The sequence below is a fragment of the Macaca fascicularis genome, chromosome 5 (assembly GCF_037993035.2).
Source record: "Macaca fascicularis isolate 582-1 chromosome 5, T2T-MFA8v1.1".
Classification (NCBI taxonomy): Eukaryota; Metazoa; Chordata; class Mammalia; order Primates; family Cercopithecidae; genus Macaca; species Macaca fascicularis.
In genome coordinates, this window is record NC_088379.1 from 179,035,524 (window position 1) to 179,056,646 (window position 21,123).

General features: G+C 35.7%; 1 protein-coding gene across 14 annotated transcripts in view; it reads left to right on the forward strand.

Annotated features, from left to right (window-relative positions):
• The window catches only part of CEP44 (centrosomal protein 44), a 42,914-nt gene that overhangs the window by 8,954 nt on the left and 12,837 nt on the right, over positions 1-21,123 (forward strand). For 7 of the 14 annotated variants that reach the window (XM_065545690.2, XM_065545686.2, XM_074040770.1 and 4 more), the window contains exons 2-7: positions 3,293-3,386; positions 4,063-4,201; positions 7,067-7,214; positions 8,722-8,868; positions 9,265-9,387; positions 13,730-13,900. In XM_065545690.2, coding sequence (XP_065401762.1) covers positions 4,113-4,201; positions 7,067-7,214; positions 8,722-8,868; positions 9,265-9,387; positions 13,730-13,900 — 678 coding nt within the window. In that variant the 5' untranslated portion in view covers positions 3,293-3,386; positions 4,063-4,112. Of the gene's footprint in view, positions 1-3,275; positions 3,387-4,062; positions 4,202-7,066; positions 7,215-8,721; positions 8,869-9,264; positions 9,388-13,729; positions 13,901-21,123 lie in introns of all 14 variants that reach the window. The other 7 variants (XM_065545694.2, XM_074040773.1, XM_065545692.2 and 4 more) reach the window with 2 other exon arrangements.

The following is a 21,123-nucleotide window of genomic DNA, read 5'->3' on the forward strand; positions in this document are numbered from 1 at the left end:
ATTTACTCATAATCCTTTGAGTCTTTCACTGGTATCTGTATATTTGAAGGAGCAGTTACCACTTCTGTACTTCACAGAGTGATTTCAGTAGATAAAGATCTTCTCCTGCTGGCTCCCTTGATGAGACTGACTTCTAAACCACAGTCACTTAGGTGGAGCCAGGTTGTGGGTCTGCTTACACGTTCAAAATCAGGTCTGCAGATTGTGGGCCTATTACTGGGGCTTGGGTGGGTGTGGTTCCTTCTGGGTTCCCAGACAAACAAGTCTTCCTTTGAGACCTTGGACAGGTGGGTTGAAGCCCACATGCTGATAAGGCTGCTGCTGGGTCTGGAGCCAGATCTGTAGTCACATGCCAGCTACCGGGGCACGATTCTGCCTTCTCAAAATGGCTTCTATCAGTCTTGGGCTCCAGAAGGATGTCACACCCTCCTACTTGGACCCTTCAGGGCACTTTTATACACAGATGGTTGCTAAATTGGTGCTTCTGTGAAGGACAGGGGCTGGGGAGGTCCTGTTCCACTATCCTCTGCTAGCTAAAACCTGCTTTGATTTCTTTCATAGTATTGTAGTTTGTGACATACAGATCATGTACATATTTTTTTAGACTTAAAAGTGTTTTTTGTGCTATGATAATGGTGTTTTTAGTTTTGTATTTCATTCTAATTATTTATTGCCAGTATATAGGGAAACATTTGACTTTTGTGTATTAACCTTATATGACTTTGCTATACTCACTTTTTAGTTCTAGGGGATTTTGTTGATTCTGTAGCGTTTCCTACATAAACAATCATGTCTTTTGCAAATGAAGACCACTTTATTCCTTTCTTCCTAAGGTATTTGATTTCCTTTGCTTGCCTCATTTCACTAGCTAGGACTTCTGGAACACTGTTGAATAGGAGTGGTGAGATAGGACATCTTTGTGTTATTCGCAGTCTTTGGGCGAAGTATACAGTTTCTCAGCCTTAAGTGTGGTGTTAGCTGTTGGTTTTTTTGTAGACTTTATGGCCATTCTAATAGGCGTGTAGTGGTATTTTGGTTTAATTTGCAAATCTCTAATGATAAATGATTTTGAGCCACTTTTCATATTATTTACAATCCATATGTCCTCTTTACTGAAATATCTGTTAACATCTTTTGCCTATTTTTTAATTGTATTGTTTGTTTCAGAATTCTAGGTATTTTCCCAAATTAAGTTGAGAAAGTTTCCCTCTATTCCTAGTTTGCTGAGAGTTTTTATTATGGGTGGGTGTTAGATTTTTTTCAAGTACTTTTTCTACATCCATTGATAATACATGATTTGCCTTCTTTGACCTGCTCATATGGCTTACATTGATTTTTAGAATGTTGTCCTAAGGCCCTGCATACCTAGAGTACATTGCTGGGTGTGATATTTGATACCTTGATTGAGTGTAGAATTCAAGATTATAAGTAATTCCTCTCAGGATTTTGAAGATAATGTTGCTTTATCCTTTAGCTTCTAACATTGCTATTGAAATTTTGATGCTATTTTGATATTCTTCGTATGTCATCTTTTCTTGCCTTGTTGGATGTTTTACAAAGCTTTTCTTTTACGTTATGAAATGTCACAGTGACATATCTTGCTGTGAGTTTTGTTTCACTTCTTGTGTTGATCACTCATTGTGTTCTTTCAACCTAGAAAATCATGACATTCTGTCTTGAGAGGTGTTTTTGTATTATTTCACAATTTCCTCCCGCATTTTCTCTTGTTCATGAGATGTTGAACCTTTTGGTTTGGTCCTCTACTTTTCTTATAATTTCTATTCCACTTTTGTATCTTTTCGTCCAATGTGTAACTATGATTATCTCCTCAAACTTGTCTTATTTAAATTTTTATTTTTGCCATCATTTTAAATTCTATTGTTGATTTCTATTTAAATTCGTTGTGTTCTAAAAGCAGACATTGTATGACTTCTACTTTTTAAAAATGTGTTAAGATATGCCTTATGACCACAAAGGTAGTCTATCTTGGATGTTCCATGTGAAATTGAGAAGAATATGTATTCTATTGTTGTTTGATGAAGTAGTCTATAAATATTCGTTATATCCAGTTGATAGATGATATTGTTTGTCCTTACTGACTTTATTATTATTATTATTATTTTATTTTATTTTTTGCCTGCTGGATCTATCTCTGATAGAGGAGTGTTGAAGTCTCCAACTAAAATAGGGGTTTGTATATTTCTCCTTGTGGTTCTGTCAGTTTTTGTTTCATATATCTTGACATTGTGTTGTCAGGTCCATATATATTAAAGATTGTTATATTTTTTGGGAGAATTAAGTCGTTTATCTTTATGTAATGCCCCTTTATCCCTAATAACTTTCCTTATTATAAAGTCTGCTGTCTGAGATTAATATAACTGTTCCTGCTTTCTTTTAATTAATATTAACATGATATATTTTTCCCTATCTATTTACTTTTAATCTTATAAACAAAATGGATTTCTTATAGACAACATGTAGTTAGATCTTATTTTTGGTCCACTTTAACAATCTCTGGCTCATTTTGCATTCTCACAAGCTTAATATTTTTTATATCCTTCTATTCTTGTTTTAGGTTTTAATTTTTTTTTCTAATCTCATCATTGAGAATGGAAAGCTTCATTTTGAATTTTTTTCTCGGTATTATCTCTATTTCCACCAATTTTTCTTCTCTGCTTATTTTGTTAAAGGTATTTATATATACTTTTCATACTGAAAGCTTCCCTCTAATAGTTATTGACCTTTGAGCATATATTCAGTTTTAAACGTGAGAATCTAAGAAAAAAAGGTGCCTGGCTAGGACTTATCAATGAGTGAGTTTGCTAAGGTTTATTGGGCAAGACCCTGCCCTTTTCAATGGGGGTTTTCTTCAAATGTCAGAAATGTGATGATACTTTTTCTCTAGGTCCATCCACCTTCTCTAGCATAGAACCTGATAGTCTGTTGTCACGGAGGATATAAGTCTCACAGCTTCTTGTGGCCGAGATATAGGAAGAAACTTTATTACTGTGTGTGTGTGTGTGTGTTCATTAATAGTTCTTTCTCCCTTCGAACATTTCATTCCATATTGTTTGCCTTGCCTGATGTTTCCAAATTTGGTGCCTCTTTGATTCAATTTCTTTAGAATGTAAAGCTCTTTTCTCTTTCCAGGGAAGGTGAGAGATAGTTGCCTTGCTGAGCAAGTTATGTGTGTAGGGATAGGAGACAGGAGGAAAAATAAATTCTAGGGTAGGCTGCTTCTTATGTAGACTTTCAAATAATCATTCTTATTTCAGCCCCCTTTGTCTTTCAGAAGCATCAAGTGCACCTGATTTGTGAACCTATCTTGCTTCAGTTGGTTTCCTCCTAAATAGGCAGATGGGATTGGCCTGTCTCTGCTCTGCTAGGTTGGTTGTCTCTTACTCATTTGCTTTTCATTTTCCAAAATTTTGTTGATACCTGTTTTGTCATGTGAAATCTCCTGAAGTTCTTTTTGTCCTGGTGGGTATATGTGAATTTAAATTATTTACTTTCATTTTAGTGGTCTTTAGAAAATGGAAAGGAAGGTAACATGCATTTAATCTGTCATATTTATCCAAGTGAACCCTGCCTTTTTAAAATGTATTTTTAGTTTTTAGGAAAGGTATCTTTTTGGCAACTGTGTGAGATCAGAGCTCTGTGACTCTGATTAAATCTGTGCTGAATGTATTTGTCTCCATTTTTTATTGATTGTGTTAAGTAGCCTCTATAAGCATCCAAAAGAGTCACTGATGGATGTTATTCCAAGTTGATGTGTCTTAAACAGTGCTTTATGCTTAAAAAAAAAAAGCTATTTGGGCAAGTGTCTTATAAGATACTTATAATAAGAGGAATATAAGGCACTTATTTTTTTGGAAGGAAAACATGTAGGAGGGTAGGGGAGACACCCTATTTTCAGGAACTTACAGTAGTTACAAAGTAGACCTTGAATAGTAGAGAAGAAGATAGGGGAAAAAGAGGTAGGGTAAGATATGAACAAAATAGAATCAAGAAGCTTCAAAAATACAGAGACTTAACCAATATTTAATGGATTTCTGTTTTTAGGTGAAAAATTAGACTATTTCAAGAGTTAGAGCTGAATCCGATGTTACATAATGGCAACAGGTGACTTAAAAAGAAGCTTACGGAACCTAGAACAGGTGCTCCGCTTGCTAAATTATCCTGAAGAGGTGGACTGTGTAGGGTAAGCTATAATATCAAACTTAATTGTATTTTTCTTGCTAGTGATTTGAGATAATATTTAACATGGGGGACTACCTAAGAAAAATCAGATATTACCTGGATCCTATTTAAATCTACCTTGAAATGATTAAAATATTTCATAAAACAGGGAATTATAGGAGTTTATTTCTGAGTATGAACAAATGAAGAATTCCAACTTAAAAGATTTAAAACTGTTTAGAAGCACAGTGTTTATCTGTGTAAGGTATAATCTCTGTACAACTTTTAAACTCATAGAAGTATGATAGGTTTCATTAATTGTATAATCTACCACTCTCTCACATTCAGTTGGATGATATTTCTTACAGTTAAATATATCCAGAATAAGAAGAGATTGTTGCCATTTCTTGTCAATCTTTTCTTGTCATTTATTTGTTTATTCTTTTATGGAGGAAAAATTTTATACATTTAAGGCAAGTGTTCCTTTCATACGGAATATTCTAGTTAGTAGATTTTTTTCTGTATGGCAACCTGAAGATTGCTCTTAAGCTCTCCTATTTAACAGACCCCACTTTGAACCTTTCACTTTAGCTCCCATTTTGCAACTATGACTTAACGTTTTTAGAATATGGCAACATACATTTTCCTATATTCATGCCTATCTAATATGGTACTGCAGTCATTCTGTATCCCTTCACACTTTTGTTTCTTCATAACACTTACCCTTAACCTTTTATCATTGATTAATTGATGGATTGGTTAAATGTTTCCCTTCAGCTTACTAGAATGTAAGCTGAAGTCTTGGACTTTGGTTTTTGTTTTCACTGTTGAATCCTCCCATCTAGAATTATGCGTGGCACATATTAGGAGTTGATTAGACATTTATTGAATGAATGAGTGTCCAGGGACAAGTCCAAGTTAGATGTTCAAGAGTAGAGTGAAACATGGTTAAACCAACTACTAAGTAGAATCCTTCAGTAATGGGCTTTACATATAAGAATGGATATCCATATAAGAATGGATATTCTAATAACTCTTGAGGTTACACTAGGGAGAGGTAGGGGCTGTCAAGAGAAGACTGAAAGTGAAAGGATAGAGAGGAGAGTAAGGAGAAAGTTAGATCTAATTGCTGTTACTATAGGCATTATATGTGAGTGGCAGAAGATATGAAACAGATGTAATCCACGTATGTAAGAATCATCTTCATTCCTCAAAACATAAAAATCCTGACCATCCAGAACTTGCAGGGGTTTAACCAGTTTGAGTAGCCAAGTTTTCCCCTTGCCACTTTAAGCGTCAACATTTTAAAAGACATTTTAAACAGGAATAATTCTAAAATATACCAATATTATCTTGTTTTCTAAATACAGTTTTAAACATTTAATTTTCTTATTACCCAAAAGCATCCTTAAGAGCAATAATTTTTAGATTATTGTATAACATACTGAAATCTGCAGGGTCTATTGAGATTTGGAATGCTACTTGCTTCTTCCACGGAGACACTCAGATTGCTAGTCTCCCTGCCACACACATGTAAGTACACACACAACACGCCCCTCATTTTGATTCTTTTTTCTACTTTTTCACATTTGTAATGTTTTCTGGCCACTTGCTGTTTTTTGTGTTGGTATGCCAGTTTCTAATATCTGTTTTTCTTACTGTTTCTAATATGCTAAGTCCTTAGGAACTAGACAACCAAGGTTTTTGAAATTGTTTAACATAAGAAGTGTTAACTATGGGCCTGGCTGTCATCTATGTATAGTTTGCATAAAATGGACAGATTTTGCTGTTCAAAGGTATTTTTTTTTCACTTCCTGTTTTTGGACTGTGTTTCAGATAGACAAGGTTGCCAGAGCAGTTTTCTGATTAGGTGAAATATTATAGTATTTTAAAGAAACATAAAAGAAACAACTCATATTTGTCCAGAAACACAAAATGCAGTGTTATCATCATGTATTTGTTCTCTGTGTTACTAAAAATTTGGGTGGAGATGGGGATATTTATGTGAACATCTTGAATTATTTGGAAAACATTTATGTTTTATATAAGTACAAAATACTACAATTGAAGAAATGTAACTGGCAAATTGAACAAATATCTCCTGTGCTTTGTTGTGGGAAAATCGGTGAAGGTACTTCACATTGAGAAAATAAGAAGACAGGAAACACTACCAGACAGATAGTGACACAGCAAATACTGAGTAGCCTGGGAGTCTTTCTCGGAGAGATCAGTATAGATCAGAAAGTTGAAAGCTTCATGGGAAGCTTGAGATTTGATGAATGATGCATAAAAAATAAATAACAATTGGATAAGCAAAGAAGAGTGGGATACCTTTCTAGACTGGAGGAATTAGCATAGGTAATAATGTAAGATTTAGAACGAGCAGTAAGTGAAAAGTAATAGACTGCTCAGCCAAGCCACAGTTCATGCTTTTTCCCACCCCATCTTCCTCATCTGTAACTTAGAATTCGTAATCTTTACCTTTGGAAGTTTGTGGTAGAGAGCAAAGGAGGTAATAGAACAAGTGTTTGCAAAACCATAAAGTGTACTTCAATATTGTAAGATGGTACATTGCTTTTATTAGTAGTAGAAAATGGAGTAGATCACATAAGACTAAGCTATGGAAAATCAATGGTAAATAGTTGGTACTAGAGACCTAGAGTAAGTTTTTTGAGCAGATGAACAGTGGTATTTCATAGTAGTCTGGTTAGACTGGTTTAGAATGGGGAATGGAATCTAGAAGGTCTCATGTATCACCTAATTATTATAGCTGTAGTGTTAAGTTTTAAATTATTATAAACATTTCTAGTATTTTCTTGATTATTCAGCTTTATGAAATTATGCTTATTAAATGCTTATTAAGAATATTTTTCTTTTTTCCTAACAGTTTGATAAAGGGAGACCCGGCAGCATCTTTACCCATCATCAGCTATTCTTTTACCTCATACTCACCTTATGTAACAGAACTTATAATGGAATCCAATGTAGAGCTCATAGCAAAAAATGACTTGCGCTTTATAGATGCTGTCTATAAGGTATTTTGAGTTTATGAAACAATAATTACTGAATGATTTTTAAAAATTAATGTTTTAGTCATAACTTCTTAAATATGTGCAGCATATACAGTTGACAGGATATTTTCATTTGTATTTATCTCATTTAAATGTAGTCCCTATTGAAATCAAAATGCAATTCATGTTTGCTTTTTGAATGTTATCTATTCTAATAAATACAGCAACTGGTAGTTATTTGTTGTTGGCTATTGTTTGCCCTTTTTAATCAAATTTTAGTAAAATTTGGTATACTGGCAGAAATTAGGGAATAATGTAATTATATTCAATAAAGTGTATAGTTTTTTATAATTATATGTTAATTTAGTTGTTTGTAAGAGGGAACTATTACTGACATATTCTTTTTTTTTTAACCAATATATTCTTTGAGGTCTGAGAGCATGTCTTATATTGTATCTACCCTAGTATTTATACTTGTACTATGTGTATATTGAATTTCATCTTGTATTTGATTTTTTTTAAAACCCTGCTTTTATCATTAATTTTTGCTTAAGTACTGTGGTTTGTATTAAAGTTAGTTTTTAATGATAAAACCCACTTATCAAATGTAGTCTTTTTTTCTTTTTGAGATGGAGTCTTGCTCTGTTGCCAAGCTGGAGTACAGTGTCACGATCTAGGCTCACTGCAAGCTCCGCCTCCTGGGTTCAAGCAATTCCCCTGCCTCAGCCTCCTGAGTAGCTGGGACTACAGGTGTGCACTGCCACACCTGGCTAATTTTTTGTACTTTAGTAAAGACTGGGTTTCACCATGTTGGCCAGGATGGTCTCAATCTCCTGACCTTGTGCTCTGCCCACCGTGGCCTCCCAAAGTGCTGGGATTACAGGCGCGAGCCACCACACCCAACCTCAAATAGTCTTTTAAAAAAAGCAGAGTTGCAGTCAGTGAAATGGGAGTTTTTATATGTAGTCTCTGTTTAATCTTTCTCTTTCTTGCTTTTCATCCCAGAAAACATCCATGGAAGCTAAGAGGCACTTTTAAGAAATTCTAGAGCTCCACAGAGTAGATTTAGGAAACTACTGATCTAGTGGGTTTTTTTTTTTTTCATTTTACAAATGAAAACTTGAGACCAAAAGGCCCACTGACTTATCCAGAAATCACATAGTGGAAGAGTTATAAACAAATAGAACTATAGTTTCTGATTCTGGTGTGGTCTTCTGGTGAACTAGGGAGTTTTTCTAATGTCTATGAAGATATTTAAACTTTTTGATGATTGACTATATTTTTCCATCTCTCTGGACAGCCATCTGTTCTCCAGCATATCCTTTGCTACCTGTTTTCCACCTGATACCTGTCTTACTGGATCGTGACTTACACCAGCCCTATAAATTACTTTAGTACTCTTTAGTTAATGGCTTGGTTTTCCTTGTCCTCTCAAAGGTGGCCATTATTCCCCTGACCAGGTGGGCATTATCATTTGGAATTTTAGAAATAAATTGCTCCCAATTACTACAAGAGTCTGTTTCCTCTGCAGCTCCTTCGTGATCAATTTAATTATAAACCAATTTTGACAAAAAAGCAGTTTATCCAATGTGGGTTTGCAGAATGGAAAATCCAAATTGTTTGTGATATTTTGAATTGTGTGATGAAAAAGCACAAGGAATTAAGTAGTCTTCAGAAGGTAACTTTTGAATAGATTTTAATGCTGATGTATGATATTAATAGATGGCTCAGTATTTTAACACATAAAATCAGTACCCTAGACAGCAGATTATTTCATAGTGTAATTACCGTATTATTCAAAGATTTGAGTAACCTTATAAAGCTTGATGTTTATTTTAAATAGTACTCTCTTGTTTTATACACCTGTGACTGGAAACTCCTAGTGTTAAACTAATAGTTCAAACATAATGCATTTTCATTATTTCTTAGTTTTTAAAAGTCATGTAGTCTCATTATAGTCTCATTATTTGTCAGTTATATTTCATATATGAAAATTTAAATGTTAATGGAATTTTAATATATAATTATGCTTTCACACAAAATTTGTTATTTTGACTGACACCTTTTTTTTTAGATTCCATCACAACAAAGAAAGAAAATCAGTTCTGGCAAGTCAGAACCTTCTCTGAGCAATGAGAAAATATCTGCAGAGGCTGTTGGCGTTGATACCAGTGGCAGATTTGTGACTTCAGGAAAGGTATGCAACCACAAAGAAAATATATTGTTTAAGAGTTATCTAATTAATCCAATATACAGTTTTCACTTTTCTGATTGGCACCTGATGAAACATTCTAGTTAGATATTGGAGTGTAGGGATTTTTAACAGTGGATGCCAAATGTTTTTGGGCAGTATTCCTGAAGTTATAACAGTAGGATAGAAATATAAAATTAAATAGGTGTTCTCTTTGTATTTCTAATTTCTAATTCTGCCTGATTTCCTAAACAGAAGAGTAGTGATTTAGGAAGATATCTTATGCAGTTGTCTACATTTGCTCTTAATTTTGTTCTGGTCTTCCTAAAACATGGGAACATATGAAGAGCCTACATTAGCAGTAGTGATAGCTTATAATGATTCATTTATGTACATTATATTTCTGTAACCAAGTATGCATTATCCAATGATTGGTAGTCCCTACACGTATTAACTGGTTTTCAGTTAATGTTTTGAATATGTTCTTTTTCTTGAAAGATAATTTTTCTGCCGTTATCTGCTTTGAGCAGCTGTGGCAAATTGAATCTAACGCATTTAGAGCTCCAGTGTATCTATCACAAAGGGAGATTTAAGCTAAAATATTGTTTTATATTATATTTTCAGCTGTTTTCCATCTGGAGAAAACTCTTTCTGATTGAATGATAGAATATCAGATGAATTATCAATGGTGTAATTAAGTAAAGGATGTGAATACTTTCTGACTGAAGTGTAATTTAGAGTATTATTTCTGCCCTAATCCAAAACAGATGAGTTATGTAAACAGAATCTATTTTAAAAATTTATACATGGGCCTGGTGCAGTAGCTCACTCCTGTAATCCCAGCACTTTGGGAGGCCAAGGCGGGTGGATCACCTAAGGTCAGGAGTTCGAGACCAGCCTGGCCAACATGGCAAAACCTCGTTTCTACTAAAATTACAAAAATTAGCTGGGCGTGGTGACAGGTGCCTGTAACCCCAGCTACGCAAGAGGCTGAGGCAGGAGAATCACTTGAACCCTGGAGGCGGAGGTTCCAGTGGGCCAAGATCGTACTACAGCAGTCCAGCCTGGGTGACAGAGCGAGACTCCATCTCAAAAAATATATATATTTATTCCTTTGTACCTTAAAAAACTGAAACTTTATTATAAGAAAAGGTTCTTATGCCACTTCTTTTTAATGTGCCTGTTTTGCTCTAGGTAATGAGGACAATATAAAGAATGATACAGAGCTGAGATTTTTGAATAAATGCATATAGTTTTTGTACACTTGCATCTCCAACTCGTCTAACTCTTGTTAGTTTTATTTATTATTTTCTAACTGTTAAGTGATATATCTTGTATTCTTCCCCAACTAGAAGGAACATATATAAACAGGGATTTTTTTAATACTGATTTTTTGTGCCTTCATTTTGCTTAGCACAGGATTAGGTACACTGTGAGCACTTATTAAATATTAGTTGATATAATGTACTTTTCAATCTTCTATTTCAGTATGAGAGTTGAGGGGACAGTCTAAATTGTCCTAGCCAAGAAAAATGTAAACTTCAAAACATTAGACTTATTTTTAATTTTCTTAAAGCACAGTTTTCTTTATCTATTAAAATTTGTATCAGATCTTTATCAGAAATTCGAATAAGTATTAAAAGTTCTCAGATTTAGAAAAGAGTCTACAAGTACATTTCTTTGTTTACAAGCAAAAGTTGAGTCAATATTAAAGCAAATTGTCTCCTCTCCCGGTGCCTTATATAGTATGCTGTTTGTGCTTCTGAAATCACATATGTTTTTGTAGTGTGTATGCAAACTGTAGAATAGGAAGCAGGTAGAGGATTTCTAGGTAAATGCATAGCGTGACCTAATGCTTTTTTTGTCAGGACTTTTTCGTTGTCATTATTAGGTTTGAATTGTTAGCTAAAGGTCTGATAAATTGCAGTTTGTTTAATAGAAAAATTGTAATGAGCCCTACTCATAGAGCCAGGCTCTATTTTGATTATTTGAAGTGAATTATTCGGCAATCTTTTTTAAAAATAACTTTGTATTATGGAACATTTCAAACATTTACAAACGTACCCATCATCCAGTTTCAACAGTTTATCAACTCTTTGCTCATCTTGTTTTGTCTTTATTTTAAAACAAATCTCAGACATAATTTAATAAATATTTCAGTGCTTGTCCTAAAATGTAAGAATTGTTTTAAAAGTCATAGTCATAACCCCAATTTTATCATCACACATAAATTATTGGTAATACTAGTAATGGTAATATTTTGATATATACATTATATGTGATAATTTAAACTTTTTTTTATTCTTTAACTGTTGGTGTTCCTTTTGGAAAATTACTGTGTGTATGTTTAAAATAATTGTAGGAGGATCTTCTCAGCCCAAAAGCTTCTTAAGCTGATAAGCAACTTCAGCAAAGTCTCGAGATACAAAATCAATGTGCAGAAATTGCTAGCATTCTTATACACCAACAACAGTCAAGCTGAGAACCAAATCACAAGCAAACTCCCATTCAAAATTGCCACAAAAAGAATAAAATACCTAGGAATCTAGCTAACAAGGGAGGCGAAAGATCACTACAAGAAAAACTACAAACTATTGCTCAGAGAAATCAGAGATTTCAGAGACACAAACAAATGGAAATCAGAGAAAACTATTGCTCAGAGAAATCAGAGACACAAACAAATGGAAAAACATTCCATGCTCACGGATGGGAAGAATCAATATTGTTAAAATGACCGTACTGCCCAAAGCAATTTATAGATTCAATGCTGCTCCCCTTAAACTACCGTTGACATTCTTCAGAGAACTACAGAAAACTACTTTAAAATTTATATGAAACCAAAAAAGACCCAAATAGCAAAGGCAGTCCTAAGGAGAAAGAACAAAGGTGGAGGGATCATGCTACCCAACTTCAAACTGTATTACAGGGCTACAGTAACCAAAACCTCATGGTACTAGTACCAGAACAGATACACAGACAAATGGAAGAGAATAGAGAACACAGAAATAAGACCACACATCTGCAACTATCTGATCTTCAACAAACCTGATGAAGCAATGGTGAAAGGATTCCCTAGTCAGTAAATGGTGCTGTGATAACTGGGTGGCCATATGCAGAAGATTGAAACTAGACCCTTTCCTTACACCATATACAAAAATCAACTCAAGATGAATTAAAGACTTAAATGTAAAACCCAAAACTATAAACCCTGGAAGACAACCCAGGCAATACCATTCAGGACATAGGCGTGGGCAATGATTTCATGACAAAGACGCCAAAGGCAATTCCAACAAAAGCAAAAATTGCCAAATGGGATCTAATTGAACTAAAGAGCTTCTACACTGCAAAAGAAACTATCAGCAAAGTAAACAGACACCCTCCAGAGTGGGAGAAAATTTTTGCAAACTTATATCTGACAAAGGCCTAATATCTGGCATATATAAAGAACTTAAATTTACAAGAAAAAACAATCTAATTAAAAAGTGGACAAAGGATATGAACATCTACTTTTCAAAAGAAGGCATACATGCAGCCAATGATCATATGAAAAAAACACAACATCATTGATTATTAGAAAAATGCAAATCATAACCACAATGAGATACCATCTCATGCTTCTCAGAATGACTATTATTAAAAAGTCAAAAAATAACAGATGCTGATGAGGTTGTGGAAAAAAAGGGAATGCTTATACACTGTTGGTGGGAGTGTAAGTTAGTTCAACCACTGTGGAAGACAATGTGCAATTCCTCAAAGACCTAAAGACAGAAATACCTTTTGACCCAACAGTACCATTACTTGGTATATACTTAAGGGAATATGTATTGTTCTGTTGTAAAGACACATGCATACATATGTTCATTGCAGCACTATTCACAATAGGAAAGACATGGAATCAACCTAAATGCCCACCAATCATAGAGCAGATAAAGAAGATGTGATACATATACACTATGGAATACTCTGTAGCCATAAAAAATAATGGGATCATGTCCTTTGCATGGATGGAGCTGGAGGCCCTTATCCTTAGCATACTAATGCAGAAACAGAAAACCAAATACCACTTGCTCTCACTTGTAAGTGGGAGCTAAATGATGAGAACCCATGGACACATAGAGGGAAACAACACACATTGGAGCCTTTCAGAGGGTGGAGGGTAGGAGGAGGTTCAGGAAAAATAACCAGTGGGTACTAGGCTTAATACCTGGGTGATGAAATAATCTGCACATCAAACTCCCATGACACATTTACTTGTGTAACAAACCTGCACATGTACCCCTGAACTTAAAAACGAATAATTGTGGGAGGAAAACATTGAAGTGTTTCTTACATATTTTTCTCTATGCAGAAGAAAGCTGTGGTGATTCGTCACTTGTATAATGAAGATAATGTTGAAATTTCTGAGGATACATTAAGTCCAATAACAGGTGTTAATGAAGCAGTTGATGTATCTGACTTAAATGCTACTGAAATAAAGATGCCTGAAGTAAAGGTTCCTGAAATCAAGGCTGAGCAACAGGTAACAATTTTGGACTTTTTAAATAGATGCCAGTATTTTTTACTTAAATATATGTAATTATTTCAGCCTCTAAACTTTGGAATATTTCTAGCCTTTTGAATTATTAATCATGACATTTCACCTATGTTACGATTACTTAAGTATCAATAAGTCTTACTAAAATAATTCAACAAATATTTGCTGCGTATGTGTAGGGTGCTGGGCTAAGTATTGGGATAATGCAAAGTAGAATGAGATATGGTACTTGGCTTTAAGAACCTACAGTTTAGTGAGACTTAGAGATACACTACTTTGCATAGTGGAGGTTCTCTACCACCTATTTTCTTTATTGTTGAATGAAAAAGATTGGCACTTTATCATGTATTCATTTTCCTTTCTGGCTCCTTGCTGTTATTTTCTGTCTCTCTTAAAAAACCATTTCTAGATTTAGTCTTCGGAGGGTGTATGTGTCCAGGAATTTATCCATTTCTTCTAGATTTTCTACTTTATTTGCATAGAGGTGTTTATAGTATTCTCTCATGGTAGTTTGTATTTCTGTGGGATCAGTGGTGGTACTCCCTTTATCATTTTTTATTGCATCTATTTGATTCTTCTCTCTTTTCTTCTTTATTAGTCTTGCTCACTAGCAAGACTAGTATCAATTTTGTTGATCTTTTCAAAAAACCAGCTCCTGGATTCATTGATTTTTTGAAGGCTTTTTTGTGTCTCTATCTCCTTCAGTTCTGCTCTGATCTTAATTATTTCTTGCCTTCTGCTAGCTTTGAATGTGTTTGCTCTTGCTTCTCTAGTTCTTTTAATTGTGATGTTAAGGTGTCAATTTTAGATCTTTCCCGCTTTCTCTTGTGGGCATTTAGTGCTATAAATTTCCCTCTACACACTGCTTTAAATGTGTCCCAGAGATTCTGGTATGGTGTGTCTTTGTTCTCATTGGTTTCAAAGAACATCTTTATTTCTGCCTTCATTTCGTTATGTACCCAGTAGTCATTCAGGAGCAGGTTGTTCAGTTTCCATGTAGTTGAGTGGTTTTGAGTGAGTTTCTTAATCCTGAGTTCTAGTTTGATTGCACTGTGGTCTGAGAGACAGTTTGTTATAATTTCTGTTCTTGTACATTTGCTGAGGAGTGCTTTACTTCCAACTGTGTGGTCAATTTTGGAATAAGTGCGATGTGGTGCTGAGAAGAATGTATATTCTGTTGATTTGGTGTGGAGAGTTCTGTAGGTTTCTATCAGTTCCGCTTGGTGCAGAGTTGAGTTCAATTCCTGGATATCCTTGTTAACTTTCTGTCTCATTGATCTGTCTAATGTTGACAGTGGGTTGTTAAAGTCTCCCATTATTATTGTGTAGGAGTCTGAGTCTCTTTGTAGGTCTCTAAGGACTTGCTTTATGAATCTGGGTGCTCCTGTATTTGGTGCATATATATTTAGGATAGTTAGCTCTTCTTGTTGAATTGATCCCTTTACCATTATGTAATGGCCTTTTTTGTCTCTTTTAATCTTTGTTGGTTTAAGGTCTGTTTTATCAGAGACTAGGATTGCAACCCCTGCTTTTTGTTTTCCAGTTGCTTTGTAGATCTTCCTCTATCCTTTATTTTGAACCTATGTGTGTCTCTGCATGTGAGATGGGTCTCCTGAATACAGCAAACTGATGGGTCTTGACTCTTTATCCAGTTTGCCAGTCTGTGTCTTTTAATTGGAGCATTTAGCCTGTTTACATTTAAGGTTAATATTGTTGTGTGTGAATTTGATCCTGTCATTATGATGTTAGCTGGTTATTTTGCTCATTAGTTGATGCAGTTTCTTCCTAGCATCGAGGGTCTTTACAATTTGGCATGTTTTTGCAGTGGCTGCTACCAGTTGTTCCTTTCCATGTTTAGTGCTTCCTTCAGGAGCTCTTTTAAGGCAGGCCGGGTGGTGACAAAATCTCTCAGCATTTGCTTGTCTGTAAAGGATTTTATTTCTTCTTCACGTATGAAGCTTAGTTTAGCTGGATATGAAATTCTGGGTTGAAAATTCTTTTCTTTAAGAATGTTGAATATTAGCCTCCACTCTCTTCTGGCTTGTAGAGTTTCTGCCGAGATATCCGCTGTTACTCTGATGGGTTTCCCTTTGTGGGTTAACTGACCTTTCTCTCTGGCTGCCCTTAACATTTTTTCCTTCATTTCAACTTTGGTGAATCTGGCAATTACGTGTCTTGGAGTTGCTCTTCTCAAGGAGTATCTTTGTGGCTTTCTCTGTATTTCCTGAATTTGTTTTTTTTTTTTTTTTTAATTTATTTATTATTATTATACTTTAAGTTCTAGGGTACATGTGCATAACGTGCAGGTTTGTTACATATGTATACTTGTGCCATGTTGGTGTGCTGCACCCATCAACTCGTCAGCACCCATCAACTCGTCATTTACATCAGGTATAACTCCCAATGCAATCCCTCCCCCCTCCCCCCTCCCCATGATAGGCCCCGGTGTGTGATGTTCCCCTTCCCGAGTCCAAGTGATCTCATTGTTCAGTTCCCACCTATGAGTGAGAACATGCGGTGTTTGGTTTTCTGTTCTTGTGATAGTTTGCTAAGAATGATGGTTTCCAGCTGCATCCATGTCCCTACAAAGGACACAAACTCATCCTTTTTGATGGCTGCATAGTATTCCATGGTGTATATGTGCCACATTTTCTTAATCCAGTCTGTCACTGATGGACATTTGGGTTGATTCCAAGTCTTTGCTATTGTGAATAGTGCCGCAATAAACATACGTGTGCATGTGTCTTTATAGCAGCATAATTTATAATCCTTTGGGTATATACCCAGTAATGGGATGGCTGGGTCATATGGTACATCTAGTTCTAGATCCTTGAGGAATCGCCATACTGTTTTCCATAATGGTTGAACTAGTTTACAATCCCACCAACAGTGTAAAAGTGTTCCTATTTCTCCACATCCTCTCCAGCACCTGTTGTTTCCTGACTTTTTAATGATGGCCATTCTAACTGGTGTGAGATGGTATCTCATTGTGGTTTTGATTTGCATTTCTCTGATGGCCAGTGATGATGAGCATTTTTTCATGTGTCTGTTGGCTGTATGAATGTCTTCTTTTGAGAAATGTCTGTTCATATCCTTTGCCCACTTTTTGATGGGGTTGTTTGTTTTTTTCTTGTAAATTTGTTTGAGTTCTTTGTAGGTTCTGGATATTAGCCCTTTGTCAGATGAGTAGATTGCAAAAATTTTCTCCCATTCCGTAGGTTGCCTGTTCACTCTGATGGTAGTTTCTTTTGCTGTGCAGAAGCTCTTTAGTTTAATGAGATCCCATTTGTCAATTTTGGCTTTTGCTGCCATTGCTTTTGGTGTTTTAGACATGAAGTCTTTTCCCATGCCTATGTCCTGAATGGTACTACCTAGGTTTTCCTCTAGGATTTTTATGGTATTAGGTCTAACATTTAAGTCTCTAATCCATCTTGAATTAATTTTCGTATAAGGAGTAAGGAAAGGATCCAGTTTCAGCTTTCTACTTATGGCTAGCCAATTTTCCCAGCACCATTTATTAAATAGGGAATCCTTTCCCCATTTCTTGTTTCTCTCAGGTTTGTCAAAGATCAGATGGCTGTAGATGTGTGGTATTATTTCTGAGGACTCTGTTCTGTTCCATTGGTCTATATCTCTGTTTTGGTACCAGTACCATGCTGTTTTGGTTACTGTAGCCTTGTAGTATAGTTTGAAGTCAGGTAGCGTGATGCCTCCAGCTTTGTTCTTTTGGCTTAGGATTGTCTTGGCAATGCGGGCTCCTTTTTGGTTCCATATGAACTTTAAAGCAGTTTTTTCCAATTCTGTGAAGAAACTCATTGGTAGCTTGATGGGGATGGCATTGAATCTATAAATAACCTTGGGTAGTATGGCCATTTTCACGATATTGATTCTTCCTATCCATGAGCATGGTATGTTCTTCCATTTGTTTGTGTCCTCTTTTATTTCACTGAGCAGTGGTTTGTAGTTCTCCTTGAAGAGGTCCTTTACATCCCTTGTAAGTTGGATTCCTAGGTATTTTATTCTCTTTGAAGCAATTGTGAATGGAAGTTCATTCATGATTTGGCTCTCTGTTTGTCTGTTACTGGTGTATAAGAATGCTTGTGATTTTTGCACATTAATTTTGTATCCTGAGACTTTGCTGAAGTTGCTTATCAGCTTAAGGAGATTTTGGGCTGAGACAATGGGGTTTTCTAAATATACAATCATGTCATCTGCAAAGAGGGACAATTTGACTTCTTCTTTTCCTAACTGAATACCCTTGATTTCTTTCTCTTGCCTAATTGCCCTAGTCAGAACTTCCAACACTATGTTGAATAGGAGTGGTGAGAGAGGGCATCCCTGTCTTGTGCCAGTTTTCAAAGGGAATTTTTCCAGTTTTTGCCCATTCAGTATGATATTGGCTGTGAGTTTGTCATAAATAGCTGTTATTATTTTGAGGTACGTTCCATCAATACCGAATTTATTGAGCATTTTTAGCATGAAGGGCTGTTGAATTTTGTCAAAAGCCTTTTCTGCATCAATTGAGATAATCATGTGGTTCTTGTCTTTGGTTCTGTTTATATGCTGGATTATGTTTATTGATTTGCGAATGTTGAACCAGCCTTGCATCCCAGGGATGAAGCCCACTTGATCATGGTGGATAAGCTTTTTGATGTGTTGCTGAATCCGGTTTGCCAGTATTTTATTGAGGATTTTTGCATCGATGTTCATCAGGGATATTGGTCTAAAATTCTCTTTTTTTGTTGTGTCTCTGCCAGGCTTTGGTATCAGGATGATGTTGGCCTCATAAAATGAGTTAGGTAGGATTCCCTCTTTTTCTATTGATTGGAATAGTTTCAGAAGGAATGGTACCAACTCCTCCTTGTACCTCTGGTAGAATTCAGCTGTGAATCCTTCTGGTCCTGGACTTTTTTTGGTTGGTAGGCTATTAATTATTGCCTCAATTTCAGAGCCTGCTATTGGTCTATTCAGGGATTCAACTTCTTCCTGGTTTAGTCTTGGAAGAGTGTACGTGTCCAGGAAATTATCCATTTCTTCTAGATTTTCCAGTTTATTTGCGTAGAGGTGTTTATAGTATTCTCTGATGGTAGTTGTATTTCTGTGGGGTCGGTGGTGATATCCCCTTTATCATTTTTAATTGCGTCGATTTGATTCTTCTCTCTTTTCTTCTTTATTAGTCTTGCTAGTGGTCTGTCAATTTTGTTGATCTTTTCAAAAAACCAACTCCTGGATTCATTGATTTTTTGGAGGGTTTTTTGTGTCTCTATCTCCTTCAGTTCTGCTCTGATCTTAGTTATTTCTTGCCTTCTGCTAGCTTTCGAATGTGTTTGCTCTTGCTTCTCTAGTTCTTTTAATTGCGATGTTAGAGTGTGAATTTTAGATCTTTCCTGCTTTCTCTTGTGGGCATTTAGTGCTATAAATTTCCCTCTACACACTGCTTTAAATGTGTCCCAGAGATTCTGGTATGTTGTATCTTTGTTCTCATTGGTTTCAAAGAACATCTTTATTTCTGCCTTCATTTCGTTATGTACCCAGTAGTCATTCAGGAGCAGGTTGTTCAGTTTCCATGTAGTTGAGCGGTTTTGATTGAGTTTCATAGTCCTGAGTTCTAGTTTGATTGCACTGTGGTCTGAGAGACAGTTTGTCATAATTTCTGTTCTTGTACATTTGCTGAGGAGTGCTTTACTTCCAATTACGTGGTCAATTTTGGAGTAAGTACGATGTGGTGCTGAGAAGAATGTATATTCTGTTGATTTGGTGTGGAGATTTCTATAGATGTCTATTAGGTCTGCTTGCTGCAGAGATGAGTTCAATTCCTGGATATCCTTGTTAACTTTCTGTCTCGTTCATCTGTCTAATGTTGACAGTGGAGTGTTGAAGTCTCCCATTATTATTGTATGGGAGTCTAAGTCTCTTTGTAAGTCTCTAAAGACTTGCTTTATGAATCTGGGTGCTCCTGTGTTTGGTGCATATATATTTAGGATAGTTAGCTCTTCCTGTTGAATTGATCCCTTTACCATTATGTAATGGCCTTCTTTGTCTCTTTTGATCTTTGATGGTTTAAAGTCTGTTTTATCAGAGACTAGTATTGCAACCCCCGCTTTTTTTTGTTCTCCATTTGCTTGGTAAATCTTCCTCCATCCCTTTATTTTGAGCCCATGTATGTCTCTGCGTGAGAGATGGGTCTCCTGAATACAGCAGACTGATGGGTCTTGACTCTTTATTCAGTTTGCCAGTCTATGTCTTTTAATTGGAGCATTTAGTCCATTTACATTTAAAGTTAATATTGTTGTGTGTGAACTTGATCCTGCCATTATGATATTAACTGGTTATTTTGCTCGTTAGTTGATGCAGTTTCTTCCTAGCCTCGATGGTCTTTACATTTTGGCATGTTTTTGCAATGGCTGGTACCGGTTGTTCCTTTCCATGTTTAGTGCTTCCTTCAGGGTCTCTTGTAAGGCAGGCCTAGTGGTGACAAAATCTCTAAGCATTTGCTTGTCTGTAAAGGATTTTATTTCTCCTTCACTTATGAAACTTAGTTTGGCTGGATATGAAATTCTGGGTTTAAAATTCTTTTCTTTAAGAATGTTGAATATTGGCCCCAACTCTCTTCTGGCTTGTAGAGTTTCTGCTGAGAGATCTGCTGTTAGTCTGATGGGCTTCCCTTTGTGGGTAACCCGACCTTTCTCTCTGGCTGCCCTTAAGATTTTTTCCTTCATTTCAACTTTGGTGAATCTGGCAATTATGTGTCTTGGAGTTGCTCTTCTCGAGGAGTATCTTTGTGGCGTTCTCTGTATTTCCTGGATTTGAATGTTGGCCTGCCCTACTAGGTTGGGGAAGTTCTCCTGGATGATATCCTGAAGAGTGTTTTCCAACTTGGTTCCATTTTCCCCCTCACTTTCAGGCACCCCAATCAGACGTAGATTTGGTCTTTTTACATAATCCCATACTTCTTGCAGGCTTTGTTCATTTCTTTTTCTTCTTTTTTCTTTTGGTTTCTCTTCTCGCTTCATTTCATTCATTTGATCCTCAATCGCTGATACTCTTTCTTCCAGTTGATCGAGTCGGTTACTGAAGCTTGTGCATTTGTCACATATTTCTCGTGTCATGGTTTTCATCTCTTTCATTTCGTTTATGACCTTCTCTGCATTAATTACTCTAGCCATCAATTCTTCCACTTTTTTTTCAAGATTTTTAGTTTCTTTGCG